This window comes from Nomascus leucogenys, chromosome 7b (genome assembly GCF_006542625.1).
Source record: "Nomascus leucogenys isolate Asia chromosome 7b, Asia_NLE_v1, whole genome shotgun sequence".
In the NCBI taxonomy this organism is placed as follows: Eukaryota; Metazoa; Chordata; class Mammalia; order Primates; family Hylobatidae; genus Nomascus; species Nomascus leucogenys.
In genome coordinates, this window is record NC_044387.1 from 11545703 (window position 1) to 11566824 (window position 21122).

Sequence of the window (21122 nt, forward strand, 5' to 3'; positions counted from 1 at the left end):
GTGACAGAGGCCACATCAAATTGCCCAGCCCCCTCCCAAGCCAGCTAACAGGCCTGCGAGCTGATTCTGTGCCCTCTTTGTTCAGGCTGCTGGCTTCTGAGAGGACAGACTTCAAAAAGGTCTGGTGGCCTGCAGAGGCCAAGCACAAGGACACCTGATCCACAGCGGTGGGGTCTCAAAGGAAGCAGCAGGGGAGAGGCCTCATCCTGGCCTCCAGACATCTACACACTCTGAGCATCAGCCAGGGAAGCTGTGAGCTCAGGAGGGAGTCCCAGGAGGGACAGAGGCCACTCCAGGGCGAGACTCGAAATGACCCTCGTGAGGATAATGAGGCCTGAGGCAGTGGGGACAACAGGAAGTGGCCAGAGTGGAGGGATGTTTGGAATATTTAGAATTTGGTGAGGGACTGCCTTTGAGAGCTTGTGAAAAAAAGCCTTTTTGAAGAAGCACCTGGGTATGTGGTATAGGCAGAGGAGTGAGTGAGTGCACTCTTCTCAGGTGGAGAACCTGGTGGAGGACACAGCTTGCAGAGAAGGTGAGTTCAGCTTGGGACACGTTGGGAGTAAATCAGCCATAGGGTCCTGGAGGGATTTTCATCTACGGATTTGAGGCTCAGAGCGAGCTCCTGCCCACCCAGGCACTGCTGGACAAATCTGTTGAAGGGTCCTTGTCCCTTAGTGCACCTCATCTCTGAGATGACTGGTCACCAGCCATCCTGGAAGCACCACCAGGGACATAGGTGCTTAGCTCTGGAGGCCACTGGAAATTCCAGGGGTTAATGTCCAGCCCCTTGCCACCCGCCTCTACCCTCTCAATCTCATGCCTTTTATCTCCATGAGCAGCCCCCATGAGGTGAGGCTGGGGAATGATTAACCCCATTGGATAGGTGTAAGGCGAGGCCTGAGAGTTGTAGGGTGGGGATGCTCTGCAAAATCACTCAGAGGCAGAGAGAAGGGAACCCAGGTCTGAGGCATGAAAAGATAGAACCTTCTGTCCTGCTAACCTTCTGTCTATACTTAAAGACTGGGTAAAACACAAACATTCTTTCAAATACCCAACTGAGTTTCCAAGATTAAAAAAAAAAAAAATTCCCAGGGACCAAAAACACAGAGAAAAGCCAAAAATCAGAGTGACAAGCAGGTATTTATTCTTTGACTGTCCTGCAGGGTGGGCGTATGGGTGGCAAAGGGAGGCAGGATATGGGCGTGGGACGTGGTGGCTTTTGCTAATGTTGGTAACCAAAGGAGCTTGGATTTTATACCTGTGGAGGGAGGGATAGGAGACAAGGCCTGGGACGCTTGCCAACAGAAATTTGGAACCAGAATAAAACTGGACCCATATCCTCAATGAAAAAAGCAAATGGTGGGGAAAAATCCACCCTTTCACAAAGGGAGAAGACAAAAACGTTGTAGTCTTATTTCTGGCTCGGCTGGAAAAAATGTAAAAAGAATGATCTCTTGAGAAATTTTAACTCTAGACCTTCACTAACACAAATTTGAGGTTTGAATTTGTATGACCCACATGGTCCCAGGACTCCCAAGTATAGAAATTAATATAAGAAAAAAACCTGGGGCAAGTTACACCACAGACATGTGGCTACTATAGCAAATGCAAGCCTCTGTGGATGGCCCTACCCACAGTAAAGGCCACACAGGATTCTCACAGATAAAACCATTGTAAATGTGAGCTCACTATCCAAAATTACAAAACATGCAAGCCACAAAGACGAATAGCAAAACAACCAACAGTACATACAGAATCCTGCACCCAATACATTATTTTCAAACATGCATTGAAGATTTCCTAAAACTGCCAGGTGCAGTGGCTCATGCCTGCAATCCCAGCACTTTGGGAGGCCGAGGTTGGCAGATCACCTGAGGTCAGGAGTTCGAGACCAGCCTGGCCAACATGATGAAACCCCATCTCTACTAAAAATACAAAAATTAGCCGGGCATGGTGGCATATGCCTGTAATCCCAGCTACTCGGGAGGCTGAGGCAGGAGAGTCACTTGAACTCAGGAGGCAGAGGTTGCAGTGAGCCGAGATCGCGCCACTGTACTCCAGCCTGGAAGACAGAGAGAGACTCCATCTCAGGGGGGGAAAAAAAGGATTTCCTAAAATTATCATGTATATCATGTAGCAGGAGATAAAGCAAGTCTCAATAAATTTCAAGGAATTGGCATCTCAGATCATGTGTAATTAGTTAAAAATCAATAGCAAACAGTGATGAAAATAGTGTTGTAATGGCATAAAGATGGGCTTATAGACCAAAGGAGTAGAAAGGAGACCCCACCATAAACCTTCACGTGTATGGTCAAATGATTTTTGACAAGGGTGCCAAGCCATTCAACGGTGAAAGGACAGTCTTTTCAGTGCTGGGAAAACTGAATATCCACATACAAAAGAAGGAAGTTATATTCTTACCTAGTGCCATATAAAAAAAATTAAAATGAATCAAAGACTGAAATGTATGTAAGACTTTAAAAAACTTTTGAGAAGGACAGTTCTCCAAATAGGATATACAAATAGTCAAAGGTCACATGAAAAGATACTCAACATCACTAACCATTAGGGAAATGTACATCAAAACTACAATGAAATGCCAACTCATACCTATTAAGATGGCTACTATTTAAAAAAATAAATGTTGGCAAGAATGCGGAGAACTCGGAACCCTTGTGCACTGTTGGTAGGAATATAAAATAGAATAGCTGCTGTGGTATGGCGGTTCCTCAAAAAATTAAAAATGCCATGTGATCCAGCAATTCCACTCCTGGATATATACTCAAAAGCATTGAATGCAGAGTCTGGAGAAGATATTTGTATACCCATGTTCATAGAAGCGTTACTCACAATAGCTAAATGTGGAAGCAACTCAAGTGTCCATCAGTGGAAGAATGGAGAAGCAAAAGGTGACATACACATACAAGAAAGGCCATACACATATAAAAGAAAGGCAATTCTGACATATGCTACAACATGAACAAACCTTGAGGCTATGATGCTAAGTCAAGTAAGCCAGTCATAAGAAAGACATATAGTGTATGATTCCACTTACATGAGATATTTAGAGTAGCCAAAATCACACAGAGACAGTAGAATGGTGGTTGTCAGGAGCTTAGGAGGAGGAAGGATGTGGAGTTAGTGTTTAATGGGTATGAAGTTTCAGTTTTATTTATTTTTAAATTAATTATTACTTTTTTTTTTTGAGATGGAGTCTCGCTCTGTTGCTCAGGCTGGAGTGCAGTGGCACAATCTTGACTCGCTACAAGCTCTGCCTCCCAGCCTCATGCCATTCTCTGGCCTCAGCCTCCCTAGTAGCTGAGACTACAGGCACCCGCCACCATGCCCAGCTAATTATTTTGTATTTTTAGTAGAGATAGGGTTTCACCGTGTTTGCCAGGATGGTCTTGATCTCCTGACCTCACGATCCGCCCGCCTTGGCCTCCCAAAGTGCTGGAATTACAGGCATGAGCCACCGCACCTGGCCAATTATTTACTTATTTATTTATTTTTGAGATGGACGGAGTCTCGCTCTGTCGCCCAGGCTTGAGTGCAATAGCATGATCTCGGCTCACTGCAACCTCCGCCTCCCAGGTTCAAATGATTCTCCTGCCTCAGCCTCCTGAATAGCAGGGATTACAGGTGCACGCCACCATGCCTGGCTAATTTTTGTATTTTTAGTAGGGACGGGGTTTCACCATGTTGGCCAGGCTGGTCTCGAACTCCTGACCTCGTGATCCGCTCGCCTCGGCCTCCCAAAGTGCTAGGATTACAGACGTGAGCCACCGTGCCTGGCCTGAAATTTCAGTTTTACAGGGCAAAGAGACTTCTGGGATGGATGGTGGTGATGGTTGCACAACAATGTGAATGTATGTAATGCCACTCCACTGTACACTTAAGAATGGGTAACGCAGCCATAAAAAGGAATGAGATCATGTCCTTTGCAGGGACATGGATGAAGCTGGAAGCCATCATCCTCAGCAAACTAACACAGGAACAGAAAACCAAACACTTTATGTTCTTACTTATAAGTGGGAATTGAACAATGAGAACACATGGACACAGGGAGGGGAGCAACACACACCAGGGCCCCTCAAGTGGTGGAGGGAAGGGAGAGCATCAGGACAAATAGCTAATGCATGCGGGGCTTAAAACCTAGATGAGGGGTTGATAGATGCAGCAAACCACCATGGCACATGTATACCTATATAACAAGCCTGCACATTCGGTACACGTATCCCAGAACTTAAAATAAAATTTAAAAAATAATAGTTAAGATGGAGCTGAGCGCAGTAGCTCATCCCTGTAATCCCAGCACTTTGGGAGGTTGAGGGGTGGATCGCTTGAGGCCCGGAGGCTGAGACCACCCTGGGCGACATGGCAAAACCCCATCTCTACAAAAAATGGAAAAATTAGCTGGGCATAGTGGTGCGTGCCTGTAGTCCCAGCTACTCAGGAGGCTGAAGTGGGAGGATCACTTGACCCTGGGAGGTCAAGGCTGCAATGAGTCATGATCCTAACACTGCACTCCAGCCTGGGTGACAGAGCAAGACCCTGCCTCTAAAAAATTTTTTTTAAAATGGTTAAGATGGTAAATTTTGTTATTGTAACTATTTTACTATGATTAAAAAATTGAAAATCAAAACAAAATCAATAGCAAAAAGATAACTAAAACCCAAAACTTCATCTATGCAGACAGTAACCCAGAGCTCTGTTTCCCCTGCATCTTGCTCCCTCCCCAACCTTCTGAAATCTTTAGGACAATGAGATTCAAAGATGAATGTGAACATTCCTAATAGCGAGCAGACACGCAGGGGGCGCACAGCCAATCTGACTTAAAGCTGGATGGGAACAGGTCCCCCTCTGATCCATCTAGAAGGGATGTGGCCTTCATTAGAGCAAATTGGTACCAAAGTCTTTTCTGTCTTTTCCAAAGGATGAGTGAGCTCAGAGCTTGACAAAGACATGAGCCTCCATTTAAATGACGGCCGCCAGCAATCAGCCTTTATGAACACAAGGGCCTGGGAAACATCGGCGCGGAGCCAGGGTGGGCTGATGGAAACAGAACAAAGCCGGGTGGCAGGGGTCCTCAGTCCTGTGAAATAAGAACAAGCCCCCCCACTAGCTTATCCTGCCCACCACGCCTCAGGGTCTGAAACTGCAGCGCCAGCAACAGGCTCTTTCAGAGGAGATCTGGATATCCCTAGGAGCTCTCAGTAAAGGCTCAGATACTCCCAGCCGTGAGCAAGGAAACAGGGCACACTTTGGAAAAGGCAAATGTGGACACTGTCCCCCAAGGGGACTCATTAAAATGATCGTCACTCGCTAGCTCCCTTGGAAGTCTCTGCCGGCACACACGGCTTGGTCTCTGTGCAGTGGTGCCCTCGTGGAAGGCTTCTGCTCTTATCATCTCTGGTTCCCTCTGTGGGGCTCATCTGCCTGCCTGCCTGCCTGCCTGCCTGCCTGCCTTTCAAACTCAGGCACCATAAAGAGACCCTTGTCCATGAGACAGGCGGCCTGGTTTGAAGCCTCTCGGTCACTTCTCCAGGCCTCAGTGCTCCTCAGCTGGGAAGGAGACTAGGACCCCCTATTTGGCAGGCTTATTTGGATTAAATGAGGTGGTGAGTAAGAAGAAACACCTTTTAGATCTCTGTGTCCAGATGTGACCACAACTCTGACTTCCAGTCTGGCATCCCAGCTATCTGCTCACCAATTCTTGATGTCCCCCTTCCATGTAACAGCTTGAGGCAAGTAGGAAAACAGTGGCTTGAGTCCCAGCTCTTCCAGCTGTGTGACCTCAGCCTGGTCAATCACCCTCTCTGGTCTCTGTATCATCTCCTGTAAAATGGGGGAGGGGGCTCCCTCTAATTATCCTTTCCAACTCAGAATTACTCTAAGGATAGCTAACACGTACAGAGTGGACTTTACACTAACCAGTTCATTAAATACCCACAATCCAGATGTCTTTGTTTTCTGTTGCTTATAACAGAATACCTGATACTGCGTAATTTGTAAAGGAAAGGAACTTATTTCTTACAGTTATGGAAGCTAAGAAGCTCAAGGTCAAGGAGGCTGTGTCTGGTGAGGGCCTTCTTGCTGGTGGGGACTCTACAGAGTCCTGAGGTGGCACAGGGCATCACAGGGTGAGGGGGCTGAGAGTGCTACCTCATGTCTCCCTCCTACTTCTTATAAAACCACAGCCCCATTCCCATGATCACCTATTAATCCATTAATCTACGAATGGATTAACCCATTCATGAAAGCGGAGCCCTCATGACCCAATCATCTCTTAAGAGCCCCATTTCTCAGTGCCCCCACACTGGGGATTAAACTTCAACATGAGTGTTGGATGGGACAAATATTCTAACCATAGCACCAGAGAGCACAGTACCCACAATATACAGATAAGGGAACTGAGGCTCAGAAATGTGATTACTTGCTTAGAAATTCTGGAGTGGTAGAGAGCCAGGATGTGACCCCATGTGATCATCCTTCACCACCACGCCAGCACCGTTCTGTGCATAGCACCATGGTTAAGGGCACAGTCACTGGAGCTGGACAGCCTGGCTGTACAGGGCCCTGGGAATACGTGCGTATCTGTTCCGTGCCTTAGTCTCCCCATCTATGAAATAGGAAAGGATCGTAACACCCCCTTCCTGTTGGAATCACAGGGAGCTCTGCTGAGCACTCCACGAGCCAGGCTCTGAGCTGCACACTCGCATTTCACTCTTGCATAAATCCTCCCATGGTGCAGCCAAAGAAACCGGAGAGAGTGGCTGAGTCACTTGCTTCAGGTGACTCTATTAGTAAGTTGTGCAGCTGGGATTAAAATCCAACTCCTTGACTTCAAAGTCCATATTTCAATTACTCCACTCCACCTTGATGCAATGCCCTCAAACTCCACGTTTAAAACCAATCTCCCGACTGAAAAGTGCGCCCCCCAACAGGCTGCCTGACTCATCTGCTTCCCCGATGGGGCCTGAACCCCAGGCCTTGTGTTTGACTCATTCCTTTCCAGCCAGCCACCAGCGTTTGTGACTAACTGACCCCTTAATGGAAATGTCACTTGGATCTGTTCCTTCCTCTCCAGCCCTGCTGTTCCCCTGCACCCCAGACCCCCAAAGCTGAGGACAATGGAGATCAAGTACCCATGCCAAAGTGTAGTGTTGCAAAGGGGCTGAGAAAAGAAATGCTCCTGGTCCCTCATCCCTTCAAGGCCGAGTGGCTAGGGAGCCACGTGCGTGGTGGGAGGCTGGAGAGGGAGGTGTCTTCTTAAGTGGCTGTGGCTAGTGCTGGTGGCAGGCAAACCTCAGAAAAGAGAAAGAGCCAAGCCTGGACCCAGCCCAAGGTGGGCCTATGGGCTGGCAAGCTTGACGGGCAGGAGCAGGGAGGGGCCCAGCGGGCAGCGCTGCCCACCCCACCCTGGCTTCATGTGTAGTCCCTTCTTCCAGCGTGCAGAATCTCTCAACCTGCCCCCCACTTCTAGGGCTCACCTTGGGTACTTGAGCTAGATCGGGAGACAGATGGTATTTGAGGAGCAGCTGCCAGGCACCCTTGGTTCCTCGCTGGACATACATGAATGGCCACCCAGGTGAGATCTCAGTTGCCCCTACCTCACCATGGGCAGGTTAGGCTTATGCGTACCCATTTTACAGATGAGGAAAGGAAGTTTCCCCGAGCCCTAGGACTCAGCTTCCCTGCCTCCAAGTGCAGTGGCTGCAGAACCCTGGGAGCCACCTGAAAATGCCTTTCCTAGAGGAGCTGCAGAGGTGGCCACCATTCCTTAGGGTCCACTGGGCAGGAATCAAATGTACCCTGGACATGCCCTGGGTGCCAGTGACCACATATGAAGAACATAAGGTTTGAGGCCTTGAGGAGTCCACAGCCTCATTGGGGAAACACAAGTTACAGATAGTGCAACAGAAACTGGTGCTAGGACCACTGGTGAGCCAAGGAGGGGGCCATGGTGGCAGTTTTGAGACGCACTCTAGAGGTGGAGGGGGAGAGTACAGGGAGGAGGGGGCTTCCCAGGACGGACTTGGCTGCCTCCTCACCCAGCAGGGGCCAGTCCACACACCCTTTGAAGGGCAGTGTCAGTATGTGAGCTGGGGAACCTGAGTCTGGCAACTTCTGGGTTCAGATGCCAGAGGTACCCCCACAGACCAGGGGCTTCAAGGCAAATGACCGAATGTCTCTGGGCTTTGATTTTCTCATCTGTGACATGGAAAGACTATACTGTAGAGTTCCAGGGCTGCCAAAGTGAGAGCCCAGTACGGTAAGAAGTGGCAGGAGGAACAGGCCAGTAAACAGGGGCTGCAGGAGGCCCTTGAGACAGTGAGGGCACCCCCACCCCGCCCCTACAGCATCCTTGGCCGGCCACTCCTTCTGGTCTTTCTTTCCTGGGCTTGGACTCAGGCACTCACTTTCCAGCCAACTCCAAGGGCCCCCCACAAGGTGGACACACGTTTCCTCCTTGGTTCTCGGCCCCTCCTGAGCCTGTGCAGGAACAGATGTCCTTGCTTCCTGCCCAAATCTGCAAGCTGGGTTGGCTGCTTTTGCTGCTTCCAGGGAGGCAGAAACTCTGGATGGAAATCTCTGGGCTTCCCCTGAGAGGAAAGCTCTCTTTTCTCTGGCTTCTGCCCTCCTCTCTGGTCTGGGCTCCCAATCCCAGCATCCACTACTGATGTGTGAACGCTTCTGGACCCCAGCTGAGCCCTGCACCCCACTTGGAAGCCCTCAGACTGGCGTGTGTTGATTGAATACACGTATGATCCTTCATCTGACTGATTCCCCAACTCTGCTCAGAACGGGGGCGGGAGGGGAACCAAGAAAGGGCAGAGCAACTAGGGAGTAAGCACGGTAGGCACCTGGGGAATCAAAGGCAAAGACGTCCAGAAGGGAATGGACATTCATTGAGCACCTAATATATGCTAGGAATAAATAAGGAAGGTATAGCAAGTACTGAGCCTTGCCCTGATAATACACAGTAGCATGGTAGGAAATAGTCCCTGCCTTGAGTCCCTGGGAGAGATTTTACACACATCTCACCTGGCCTCATTTCCTTCCCATTACAATCCTATACATAGGTACCACTGGCTCTACCTTACAGATGAGGAGACTGAGGCAGTTCAGGTCTTGAGACTGGACCTAGATGGAGACTTCAGGATGGACACAGACACTGTCTTTGTCCCCAACCTCTTTACCACCCCCCTCTGGGGAAAAGAACCCTTTGTTCACAAGCACACCCCAAAAGGTACAACATGTTTTCTCAATAAATGTTTTTTGAGGCCAGGCGCGGTGGCTTACATCTGTAATCCCACCCATCTCCCCGAACTCCTTCACTGGGAGTTTGAGCACCCACGAGTGCCAGCCCTGGAGTCACAGAGAGGAAGGTGCTGCAGCTGGTCCCTGCCCTCGAGGAGCTCACAGTGTGCCGGCAGCAAGGAAAGAAGGAGATGCTAGAGGAGAGGGAAGGATGGAGGTCGAGGGAAGAGAAAGACATGTGTGTTTCATTGCTATGTGACATATACCAGCAGTGAGACAGTGTGGTGGGAGAACGGGTTTGAGGATAGCCAAGATGACCAACTGTCCGTGTTTGCCCAGGACTGAGAGGTTTCCCAGGATGCAAGCATTTCAGTGCTGACACTGGGAAAATTCCAGGCCAGATGGGATGAGTTTGTCACCCTAAGCCTGTGTTCAAATCCTGGCTCTGCCATGTGCCTGGTGAAACCACCCGTTACCTAATTAGCATCCAATCACCCATCTTTTAGAAATGACTTTATTACAGTCTAAAGGCCTTCCCTGTGCAATTCCTCTTTCTCCTCCTCCCCCCTTTTAAAAGTGTATCTCAGTTCAAAAAACTTTTATTTTTATTTTTGTATTGAGACAGCATCTCGCTCTGTCACCCAGGCTGGAGTGCAGTGGCACAATCACAGCTTACTGCAGCCCCGACCTCTTGGACTAGAGATCCTCTTGCCTCAGCCTTTCAAGTAGCTGGGACTACAGGTGCGTGCCACCACGCCTGGGTAATTTTTGTATTTTTTGCAGAGACGGGGTTTCACCATGTTGCCCGGGCTGGTCTTGAACTCCTGGGCTCAAGACATTCTCCTGTCTTCGCCTCCCAAAGTGCTGGGATTACAGGCATGAGCCACCGTGCCTGGCCTCAAAAACCATTTATTGAGAAAATACGTTGTACCACAGGCTTTCCTAGGCTCCAGGGAATGAAAGAATGTTCTTCCCCCTTTTACCAGCAGAGACAATGACTGGGAAAATGGTTAGATGGACAGGGGAAGAATCCATGACACGTCTTGCAGCCTGTGACCAACTGCAGTAGCGGAGGCTGATGTTCTTCCCGCTAACCTCCCCCTTCCAGGTGTCCCTCAGGAAGAGAGGCCACGGGCACCTTGGAGGGACTACTCCTGACCATGTATGGAGAACTGGATCTTGGTGTAAGGAATGGACCGTGGCAGCCAGGGAGGGGCCCCCTCAGGTCTCCATTCAGCAACAACTTTGCCACTCAGCAGCAGGTGAGGCAGTTAGCAGATGCTCTCCAACTTCGTGATCCACCTCAGCTTCTGAGCTGAAGGCTTGCTCTTCTGGGACAACTCCCAGCCAATGACTCAGGGTGAAAAGGGTACCATAGAGACAGGCCACTTGTGCCTGATGCAAAAACTCCCTCATGGGCAGTCTCGGCCCCAGAGCTCCCTATTGGGGTGGCCAACACTTTTGTTAGATCAGCACTGAAGTCGGAGGTTCTCCCTGCTGGATTCTGTTTCTGGCCCTCTTATCTTTCACAGGACATCACCCTCAATAAAGCACTTGCACTTCCAATCCCATCTCAGTGTCCGCTTTTTTTTTTTTTTTTGAGACGGAGTTTCGCTCTGTCGCCCAGGCTGGAGTGCAGTGGCGTGATCTCGGCTCACTGCAAGCTCCGCTTCCCGGGTTCACACCATTCTCCTGCCTCAGCCTCCCGAGTAGCTGGGATTACAGGCGCGTGCCACCGCGCCCGGCTAATTTTTTGTATTTTTAGTAGAGACGGGATTTCACCGTGTTAGCCAGGATGGTCTCGATCTCCTGACCTCATGATCCATCCGCCTCGGCCTCCCAAAGTGCTGGGATTACAGGCGTGAGCCACCGCTCCCGGCCCAGTGTCCGCTTCTTGGAGGACCCAACTGACAAACACCACCTGTAAAACAAATCTGCAATCCATCCAGGTCTCTCCACCACCACCAATTCCAAGTCGCCATTACTTGGAGAAGCACCTGGATAGAGGCATAGCCCTCCAATTGTACCCCCCTGCTCCAACTTCCTCTTTTGTTTTTGTTTTTGTTTTTGAGACAGGGTCTCTGTCGCCCAGACTGGAGTGCAGTGGCGTGATCTCGGCTCACCGCAACCTCCGCCTCCCAGGTTCGAGTGATTCTCTTGCCCCAGGCTCCCGAGTAGCTGGGATTACAGGCGCGCACCACTACCACCTGGCTAATTTTTGCATTTTTAGTAGAGACGGGGTTTCACCATGTTGGCCAGGCTGGTCTAGAACTCCTGACCTCAAATGATCCACCCGCCTTGGCCTCCCAAAGTGCTGGGATTACAGGCATGAGCCACCGCTTCCGGCCCTCTCTTATCTCGTTGTAACCCAGTCTCCAGACAACTGCCAGAGTGGTCTTTTAAAAACACAAACCAGGTGATATCACTTCCCTGCTTCAGCCCTCCAGTTGGGCTTCGAATCAGACCCACTCCCTTCCCGGAGCCTGTAAATCTCTACATGGCCCCCACCTTCCTGTCCAGCTTCCTCCCTCCCCTACAGCTCACTGTGCTCTAGCCCCACTCTGTTCCTTCTGTTCCTGAAAAATACCATGCTCCTTTCTGCCCCAGGGCCTTTGCACGAGCTGTTCCCTCTGCCTAGAACACACCATCTTTCCCCAGACTTCTGTATGGCTGGTTTCCCAGGTCATTTAGGTCTGAGCTCCAATGCAGGCCTTTTCTGATCACCTTATAAATACTGCCCACCTCCCAATCCCCCCCTTCCTACTTCCTGTAACTTTCAATAACATCACTTGAAGACTTTTCTTTGTCATTCTCATCATTATTGGAAATTAATTTGTTTACTTAGTTATTCATTTGTTTACTGCCTGCCTCCCCACTGAAATGTAAACTGTGTGAGCTTATCTTGTTCCCAGCTCTCTCCAATGCTTGGCAGTATGCCTGGCACAATGTAGGTCTCAAAACATATTTTCTAAAATGAATTCCTATATTTGTTATATATGGCAGAATTCCCTTGGCCTAAGAATGGAATGAAAGTGAAGAAATTAAAAAAAAAAAAACTAGGAGTCATGACAATTCAGAAGGAAAATATAGGAGCTATTCCAGTTTTAGGGAAGTTCCCCCGAGAATACTTCTCTGCCCATCCCTTGAGGAATCCTGTGTTAGGATTAAGGGGGGTCTCTCCCAGGACCCAGGAGAGACGAGCTTTGGGACCTCTCTGTCCTCTCCTCCTTCCTCTGCCTCCAGCAGCGACATTAGGAAACTAGTTCAGCAAACATTCACTGAGAAGCTTCCCTGGGCAGGCTTCATGCTGAATGCTGGGGATAGAGATGGGTCAAGGAAGAAGGGAGAGGCCGGTGCCACGGCTCACGCCCGTAATCCCAACACTTTGGGAGGCCGAGGCAGGTGGATCACCTGAGGTCAGGAGTTCAAGACCAGCCGGGCCAACATGTTGAAACTCCATCTCTACTAAAAATACAAAAATTAGCTGGGCGTGGTGGCGTGCGCATGTAATCCCAGCTACTTGGGAGGCTGAGGCAGGAGAATCGCTTGAACCTGCAAGGCAGAGGTTCCAGTGAGCCGAGATCACACCACTGCACTGCAGCCTGGGTGACAGAGCAAGACTCTCTCTCAAAAATGAAATAAAATAAAAAATAAAGTCATTCTAGGAGATCAACAGACCAGTTTAAACACTATTTGACTCCAGGCTCTGGACCCATTTATCCAAACTGTCCCCAAAGTCTCAGGGGGCAGCTCAGGAAAAGGTGGCACCATTTGGTGCCCAAGTCACAGTGGCTCTGCTGCTCTTGGCAGCAGCCCTCTCTCTTGTTATCTCCTGTCCTTCCCTGGACTTCCTATGACAGTTCCTCCAGGGGATGCTATCTCTGTGTTTCTGTCTTCACGGCACACGTGTAGATGTACCAGGAGTCCCAATGTCTCATGCATCCCCAGGACTTTAGCAGGGCCTACCGCTGGCCTTTGCCTTCCAAGAGCCCAGCCCATCTCTCTGTCCATGGGATGCTTCCTCCAAGCCCAGCTGCCTGCCCTGGGTTTTGAGGTCACGGCTTCAGTGAGCGCCAGCACACATCCACGCACACACAGCACTTGGGTTCCTGGCATACAGCACTTGTGTTTGCTTCTCTCCTCTTTCACAACTCAGGTATGGATGAAAATCCCTGGCTCCTAGAGATGGATGAGCAGGATGGACATCATCCTAACGTGTGTGGAGGGAGGGAGGTGGAGCACATGTGCCTGGGAACACTGGACAAAATCCCAGAGGCTGGAGAGCGTCCCCCAGGGCTGTGCCTCCTGGGAAACATTCCGGTATCTCCCCACCACCAGCGCTATGTGAAGTCCACTCGAAACCACAGTGGTAGCCGTGCTGGTCCAGAGATCCTGGTTTGCGCCTTCCCTTCAAGTCAAAAATGCAGGCTTGGAAGGGAGACAGGGCTGGGAATAACCACAGCCCTCCCAGCGCCCTTCCAGCCCTGGGAATCCATATTGGTCAGGAAAGACCTCATGGAAAATTGGAGCTGGGGATAAAGTGTGGAGGATAGTAGGATTGTTTTTAAGTTTTTAATTGCAAAGTTAATTTTCAACAAAATATATATAGACATTTTTGACAGGAGAAAGTAAAACGCTCCTCCGCCACCCCCACAGCACAGCCCACTCCCATTCCTGCTGTTCCTTCTGGGCCTGGTCCACATGCCCAGCAGGCACGTGGCACTGCTTGCCAACGAAGGCAGACTGCAGTGGGGGTGGGGGGATTTCTCTGGACCCGTGATGCTCTAAGCCCCCAAGGATTCAGAGGAGAGAATTTCCATCATCCTCTGAGATCACAGGAAGATTTTGTAATGAGGGTGGTGGGGAGTGAACTCTGCTCCTTCAGAAGGTTGGAGGTGGGGGTGACGGGCAGGTGGCCACAGTATAAACAGAAGTTAGGTCAAAATCCGCGCCCCCCCCAACCCCCAACACTGAGCCTCTTCTCCTCTAACCGCTCACACTCCAGCCCCATCCACAGTCTGGTCCAGTGAAACGTGCCTAAGCTCGCAGGCGGCTCCAACGCAGCCACCTGGTGACCTTGGACAGCGGCCTGACCCCCGGTGCCTCAGTTTCCTCATTTCTATGGTGAGCCTGTCCAGGGCGAGGCTCAATTGCGACCGAGCTTGTGGCGCGCCCAGCGCAGAGCCCCACCCGGAGGAAAGCTCCCCCCGGGTGGCTGTGAGCATAACCGGCTTGGGGAGGGGGCCCGAGCACGGGAGGACTGGGATGGGGGTCACCCAGGAGCCCCGCCGCGCGGCCCTCGGGTCGCCGCCCCCTGCGCTGTGACCGCGGCGAGATAAGGTCCCAGGCGCTGCCCTCGCTCCTCGCCGCATCCCCGGCGGCGCCCCCAGCCCGGCGCCCGGCACTGAACGGGTGCGGGGCTGGGCCAGGGCCAGGGCCGGCCCGGGGGAGCGAGTGGGGCGGGGCCGCCGCGCCCGCTCCCCCTCCCCGCCGCCTGCCGCCTTCTCCTCCTCCCGCCGCCCGGGCTCAGAGCGGCGGCAGCAGCGGCCGCGGCGACAGCTCCGGCTCAGGCTCCGGCTCCGGCTCCCGCGCCTGCCCCGCTCGGCCCAGCGCGCCCGGGCTCCGCGCCCCGACCCCGCCGCCGCGCCTGCCGGGGGCCTCGGGCGCCCCCGCCGCCCGCCTCACGCTGAAGTTCCTGGCCGTGCTGCTGGCCGCGGGCATGCTGGCGTTCCTCGGTGCCGTCATCTGCATCATCGCCAGCGTGCCCCTGGCGGCCAGCCCGGCGCGGGCGCTGCCCGGCGGCGCCGACAACGCCTCGGTCGCCTCGGGCGCCGCCGCGTCCCCGGGCCCGCAGCGGAGCCTGAGCGCGCTGCACGGCGCGGGCGGTTCAGCCGGGCCCCCCGCGCTGCCCGGGGCACCCGCGGCCAGCGCGCACCCGCTGCCGCCCGGGCCCCTGTTCAGCCGCTTCCTGTGCACGCCGCTGGCGGCTGCCTGCCCGTCGGGGGCCCAGCAGGGAGACGCGGCGGGCGCTGCGCCGGGCGAGCGCGAAGAGCTGCTGCTGCTGCAGAGCACGGCCGAGCAGCTGCGCCAGACGGCGCTGCAGCAGGAGGCGCGCATCCGCGCGGACCAGGACACCATCCGTGAGCTCACCGGCAAGCTGGGCCGCTGCGAGAGCGGCCTGCCGCGCGGCCTCCAGGGCGCCGGGCCCCGCCGCGACACCATGGCCGACGGGCCCTGGGACTCGCCTGCGCTCATTCTGGAGCTGGAGGACGCCGTGCGCACCCTGCGGGACCGCATCGACCGCCTGGAGGTGAGCGCCGCGCGCCGTCGGGGGAGCGGCCCGGGTGGTGTGAGGGGCCGCCCGGCCGCGGTCGCCCCGCGGTCCCCGAGCCTCCGGTCTCCCGTCTGTGTTCCGGGGACGATCGCGCCTTCCTCGCTGGCGAGGCGGGGGGATTTCGATAGGGAACGCGGGCAGGCGTCTGGCACGGTGACTGAGGCACAGGGGGCGCGCCAGAAAGATTCGCTCCCCACCCTTTTCCCTCTCCAGGCACCTCTCTGAGCCTCAGTTTCTGTGTCTGTAAAATAGGTATAACAGTGTCCACTTGAAGTAGAAATTGAATCAAATGTAGGTGTGTGAAAATGCTTGGCACGTGCTAGGACCTCATTAAATGTTCCTTTCATTTCCTTCTTCCAGACACCCCCAAATCAGCACCAGCTCCACGCTCACACTTTATGGCCGGGAGATGGATGCGCCGTCCAAGGGACTCGGGGTCCTCCCCTCATTACACAGAGCCGGGAACAGAGTGCCCCATAAGACAAACCTGGGTGCCCCTCACCACCTCCCTACCCTGAATCTCCCTCTCTGGCTCAGACTATGACCCAAACCACAGGAGCTCAGGTGCCAGGCACCCAGCCTCACACACCTGGAAGCCCACAGCTCTTGGGTGGGGGCTGAATGGAGAACAGGGGCCCCCGAGCTCCTCCTCCTCCACGCACCTTTTCTAGGATTTCCTGACTCAGGCTTGGGGTGAGACACAAGGGGTCCAGCATGGGGGAACCCACTCTTGGCTCTCATGTGACCCTGGGCCAGTCATTTCCCCCCTGGAGTCCCATGGCCACCTTCCTCCCTGTAAGAATGAATTTGGGCTCCCAGAAGTGCAAGGCAGACAGACTGGGCAGGACAAACATCCGGGACATATTCACTACCCCAGCCATGGACTGACTTCCAGACCACAAGGAAGGGGGTTAAGCAACAAAATCAGATCTGTGGAAGGAAGAGGGAGAAAGAGGCCAAAGCCCGCACTGCCCTCTCTGCTACCTCCACCCAGGTGGAGTGCAGCAGGCAAGTTGGAGGGAGGAGAGGGGCGGGGAGTAAATGCAGGGACCCCTTACTCCCGGGGCTGTTTAAGTTAAATCCTGGGCAAGCAGCACTGGCCCACTCGCAAGGCTGAGGATGTCGTGGTCTGACAGCCCTCCAGGACGTCTGTACTGGTGTCAGCACCCTCCCCACAGGGTGTCAGAGTGCAGCCAGGCAGCCATTGTAGCCAACCCCGCACCTTACAGATGAGAAAACTCAGCTCAGAAACGTCCTAAGAGAGGCGGCAGAGGCAGGAGAAAAGCCGGGCCCATACCCACCTCTTCCCCGACTCCAGCTCTGGGGGATTTCTAGAATGAGAGAACCAAGAGCAGGAAAATAATCAGGAAAAAGCTGAAAGTATGCAATGAAGGGAAGTCTTAGTTTTCTCACCTGTAAAATGGGGATAGTAATAGCACCTACCTCACTGGAATGTGAGGAGGATTAAGTACTTTATATAAAAGGCCAAGAATAGTGCCTGGCACACAGGTATGTTCAGTCAATTTGAGAGATTGCTATTTTTATCATTAAGCTATAATATTACTCATTTTTAAAATACAGCCGAAAGTCAAAATAGGAACAAACAGGTTTTAGGCAACAGGTTTTAGTCATGTAAAAAACAATTTTTGACTTTCATTAAATAAACTTCCTCGTGCCTGCCATAGCCCCTGCCCCCACGCCCAGATGGCACAGGTGGCTCCTCCCACGTCTGGGGCTGGCAGGCTTGGACCTGCCTTGGACCTGTGCCCCCAGCACCTGCAGCACTTGGCAGGGTGGCCTCCCTTCCAGTTAGCCCGCTGAGGTTGGGGGGATCCTGGCAGCTGGAATTTGGCAACAGGTCAGCCTTCCAGGCTGGGGGAGCCCTGGCTTCCCCATGTATACCTTCTCCTCTTTTCTGAGTGTAGCAGCCACAGACAGAGAAGGGCGGGGGCCTGCTTGGCTACCAGGTCTGCTTTCTGAGCGTGGCAACAGCCGCAGCTAGTCATTTGGGGGCCTCTGGGAGGGGCCGGGGCTGGAGCTGGAGCCCAGCAGACACAGGGTGAGACCACTTGTCTCAGCGGAGTCCCATGCACCCGTTAGCCACTGTCCAATCTCTCCCCTATCTTCTCATTCAGTAGCCTCAGAGTGCCCAGATTTTCAGGGTCTCCCTTCCCTCCCAGGATACACTGAAAGTGTTCTTGCTAATGTCCCCAAGATGATAAATGAGGACTTCTCAGTCCTTATCTTGGGGGAACCCTCTCTGACACCTGACCCTGCTGATCATCCCCTCTTGCAGGTCTCCATGCCCTGGGCTTCCAGCCGCCTCTCACAGCAGCCCTCCTCCTCCCTCTGTCTGCTGCCTCTGTCTCCTTGCAGGGTCCTCCTCCTTTAAGGGGTGTGCCCGTCTTGGCCCTCACTTTCCCTGGGTGCACTCAGCCATGCCCTGAGGCTTCCCACACCCATTCCACGGAGGGGCCCCAAACCAAACTCAGTGTCCAGCCCAGGTTTCCTTTCCAAGCTCCAGACCCATCAACACATCAGCCTCCTGAGCATCTCCCTCTGGTTGTCCCATCAGCCCCCTAACCACACTGTGTTTCAGCTTGAACCGGGTACCTCCACGTGCCCTGAGAAACCATCCTTGGCCCCTCCCTCTCCCGCCAGTTCTGATTGGCCTCATCTCTGTACACGCTTGCAGCAGGCTCGTCTCTGGTCTTATGACTCCAGGCACACCCTTCCCTCCATCCTCCTCCAGGCAGCCCCAACGGTCTTCCTTAAGCTCACCATGGGGCTCTCCTAACTCCTCGGCCTGCTCCTAGGCTACCACTTCGGATCTGGCCCCCGCTCCTGACCCCTCTCTCAGTTCATTCCTGCCTCTGCCTGGATCACCCCCAGCACATCCCTGCTCCTTATCTTAGAGTCTGCTCCAAGGACACCTCCTCTCAGGAGCCATCCCCGTTCACACCCTGTCCCCTTCCTATCCCCACCTGGGCTTCCATAATCGTCACACTTCCCTGCTGATCCCCACCAGGCACATCCTTGCATCACCACCCCTCCTACAAAAGGGAAGGGAAGGTCTGATTGGCCTGTCCTCTCCCCAAAGCCTCGAGTGGGATCCACATTTAAGGGCTTAGGGGAAAGTGTCTTCTTTTCCATTTTTATTTGTGTTGTTATTGTTGTTCATTGAAATAAATCAGAAGGTTTTGGGGAAAATACTGCATTCGATTGCGTCATTTTCTCCCTTTTTGCAACCCTCTTTCAGTCCTTATCCATATGCAGCCATTGTTTGAGAGCTGCTGTGTAATTACCATTTTAATGATGCCATAATATCCTGGGATTCATCTGCAGCTCCCCATCCATCAGTCACTTGACCGCCTCCTGTTACTGGAGATGTAGGCTGTTTCTAATTATTTTTCTCCCAGATGTTCATTGCAGGATCCATTTCATGCAGAGAGCTGTTTGTTTGTTTGTTTGTTTTTAAGTCTGTTGATTTTTTTAGGCTGAATTCCCAGGAGTGGTATTACTGGGTACTGGGTCAGAGGATATTGACTTTTTTTTTTTTTTGCTTTTGAGACAGAGTCTAGCTCTGTCGTCCAGGCTGGAGTGCAGTGGCGCAATCTTGGCTCATTGCAACCTCTGCCTTCTAGGTTCAAGCGATTCTCTTGCCTCAGCCTCCTGCGTAGCTGGGTCTACAGGCATGTGCCACCACGCCCAGCTAATTCTTGTTTTTTAAATAGAGATGGGGTTTTGCCATGTTGGCCAGGCTGGTCTCAAACTCCTGACCTCAGGTGATCCGCCCACCTCAGCCTCCCAAAGTGCTGGGATTACAGGCGTGAGCCACTGTGCCTGGCCAATATTGACTTTTTATGGCTGAGGCCAGGAGCCACTTTCCAAGAGTTGGCCCATTGATGCGTCTACAGGCCATGCGTGCATGTTCCCCTGTTCCATTTTTGTGCTAATTTAATGTATGTATACTACGGAACTTCAAGATTAATTTCAACAGCATTTCTTTGGCATAAACCACATCCTTAACCCAGCCCGGCAAGCTGATTGCCTCCTCCCATCCTGGAGTGGGAGCTAAATAACCATTATAGCGAACACTTACTGAGCACTTACTATGCGGCAGGCACAGTGCATTATCTTATTTAATCCTTGTAAAATCGCTATGAGGGAGGTACAAAGAAACCAAGGTTCAGAGAGGTTAAGGAACTGGCCCCAAGTCAGCAGTGGAGCCCACTGTCTGGCTGTAGAGCCCTCGTTCTTCATCATCAACTCTAGACCCATCTGGAGGGGTCAGACGTCACTCACCTTTGGGAGCATGAGAAAGACAGGTGAGCTGGGTACAGCGGCTCACAGCTGTAATCCTAGCACTTTGGGAGGCGGAGGTGGGCAGATCACGAGGTCAGGAGATTGAGACCATCCTGGCTAACACGGTGAAACCCCGTCTCTACTAAAAATACAAAAAATTAGCCGGGTGTGGTGGTGGGCACCTGTAATCCCAGCTACTCGGGAGGCTGAGGCAGGAGAATGGCGTGAACCCGGGAGGCGGAGCTTGCAGTGAGCCGAGATCGTGCCACTGCACTCCAGCCTGAGCGACAGAGCGAGACTCCGTTTCAAAAAAAAAAGAAAAAAAATAGACAGGTGAGGGCGGTGCCTGTGCTAGTCACTGTCCTGGACCATTTCTGCCTCGGAGCCCAGAGTGAGAGGGGTGGAGGCCAGTCCTCAAGGCTTGTCCTGCTGACTGGCTAGATAGCCAGGAGACTTGCTGCAAGACCTTCACTGCTGCTGCTGCTGCTGCTGATCATAACTAACACTTATTAGACACTTACTGGATACATATTAGCTTATTCAGTCTTCAGTCCTATGATAGAGGCTGAACGCATTCCCATCTTACAGATGAGCAAATAGAAGCTCAGAGACAGTGAAGGACACAGACCCAGGCAAATCCCTGCCCCGCCCCCACCAGCTTCGGTTTTCCCCTCCATACGATGAATGATACAGCAGGCCAGATACTCCCTAAACATGCTTCCAGCTCTAAAAAGTCTCTGAAATAGGTCAGGCGCGGTGGCTAACCCTGTAATCCCAGCACTTTGGGAGGCCGAGGCCAGCAGCTCACTTGAGGTCAGGAGTTCAGGACCAGCCTGGCCAACATGGCAAAACCCTGTCTCTACTTAAAAATACAAAAATTAGCCAAGTATGGTGGCGCGTGCCTGTGGTCCCAGATGCTTGGGAAGCTGAGGCAGAAGAGTCACTTGAACCCAGGAGGCAGAGGTTGCAGTGAGCCGAGATTGTGCCACTGCACTCCAGCCTGGGCAACAGAGCGAAACTCTGTCTCAAAAAAAATAAAAATAAAATAAAAAATAAAAATAAATAAGTCTCTGAAATAGAAAGGCTGGGAGGCACAGGTTCGGGTTCTTGCTCGTGACTTTAGACTAATTACTTTCCCTCTTGGCGCCTTGGTTTTCTTCTCTGTAAAACAGGCGGGAAGAGGAGCTAAGTCCCAGTCCCTTTAGGCTCTACATTC

The 21122-nt window shown here is 52.5% G+C and overlaps 1 protein-coding gene across 1 annotated transcript in view; it reads left to right on the top strand.

The window, feature by feature from the left end:
* The window catches only part of NPTXR (neuronal pentraxin receptor), a 45805-nt gene that overhangs the window by 5209 nt on the left and 19474 nt on the right, over positions 1-21122 (top strand). The window contains exons 4-5 of the mRNA XM_030815155.1: positions 5153-5243; positions 14508-15577. Of these exons, the coding sequence (XP_030671015.1) occupies positions 5153-5243; positions 14508-15577 (1161 nt within the window). The remainder of the gene's footprint in view (positions 1-5152; positions 5244-14507; positions 15578-21122) is intronic.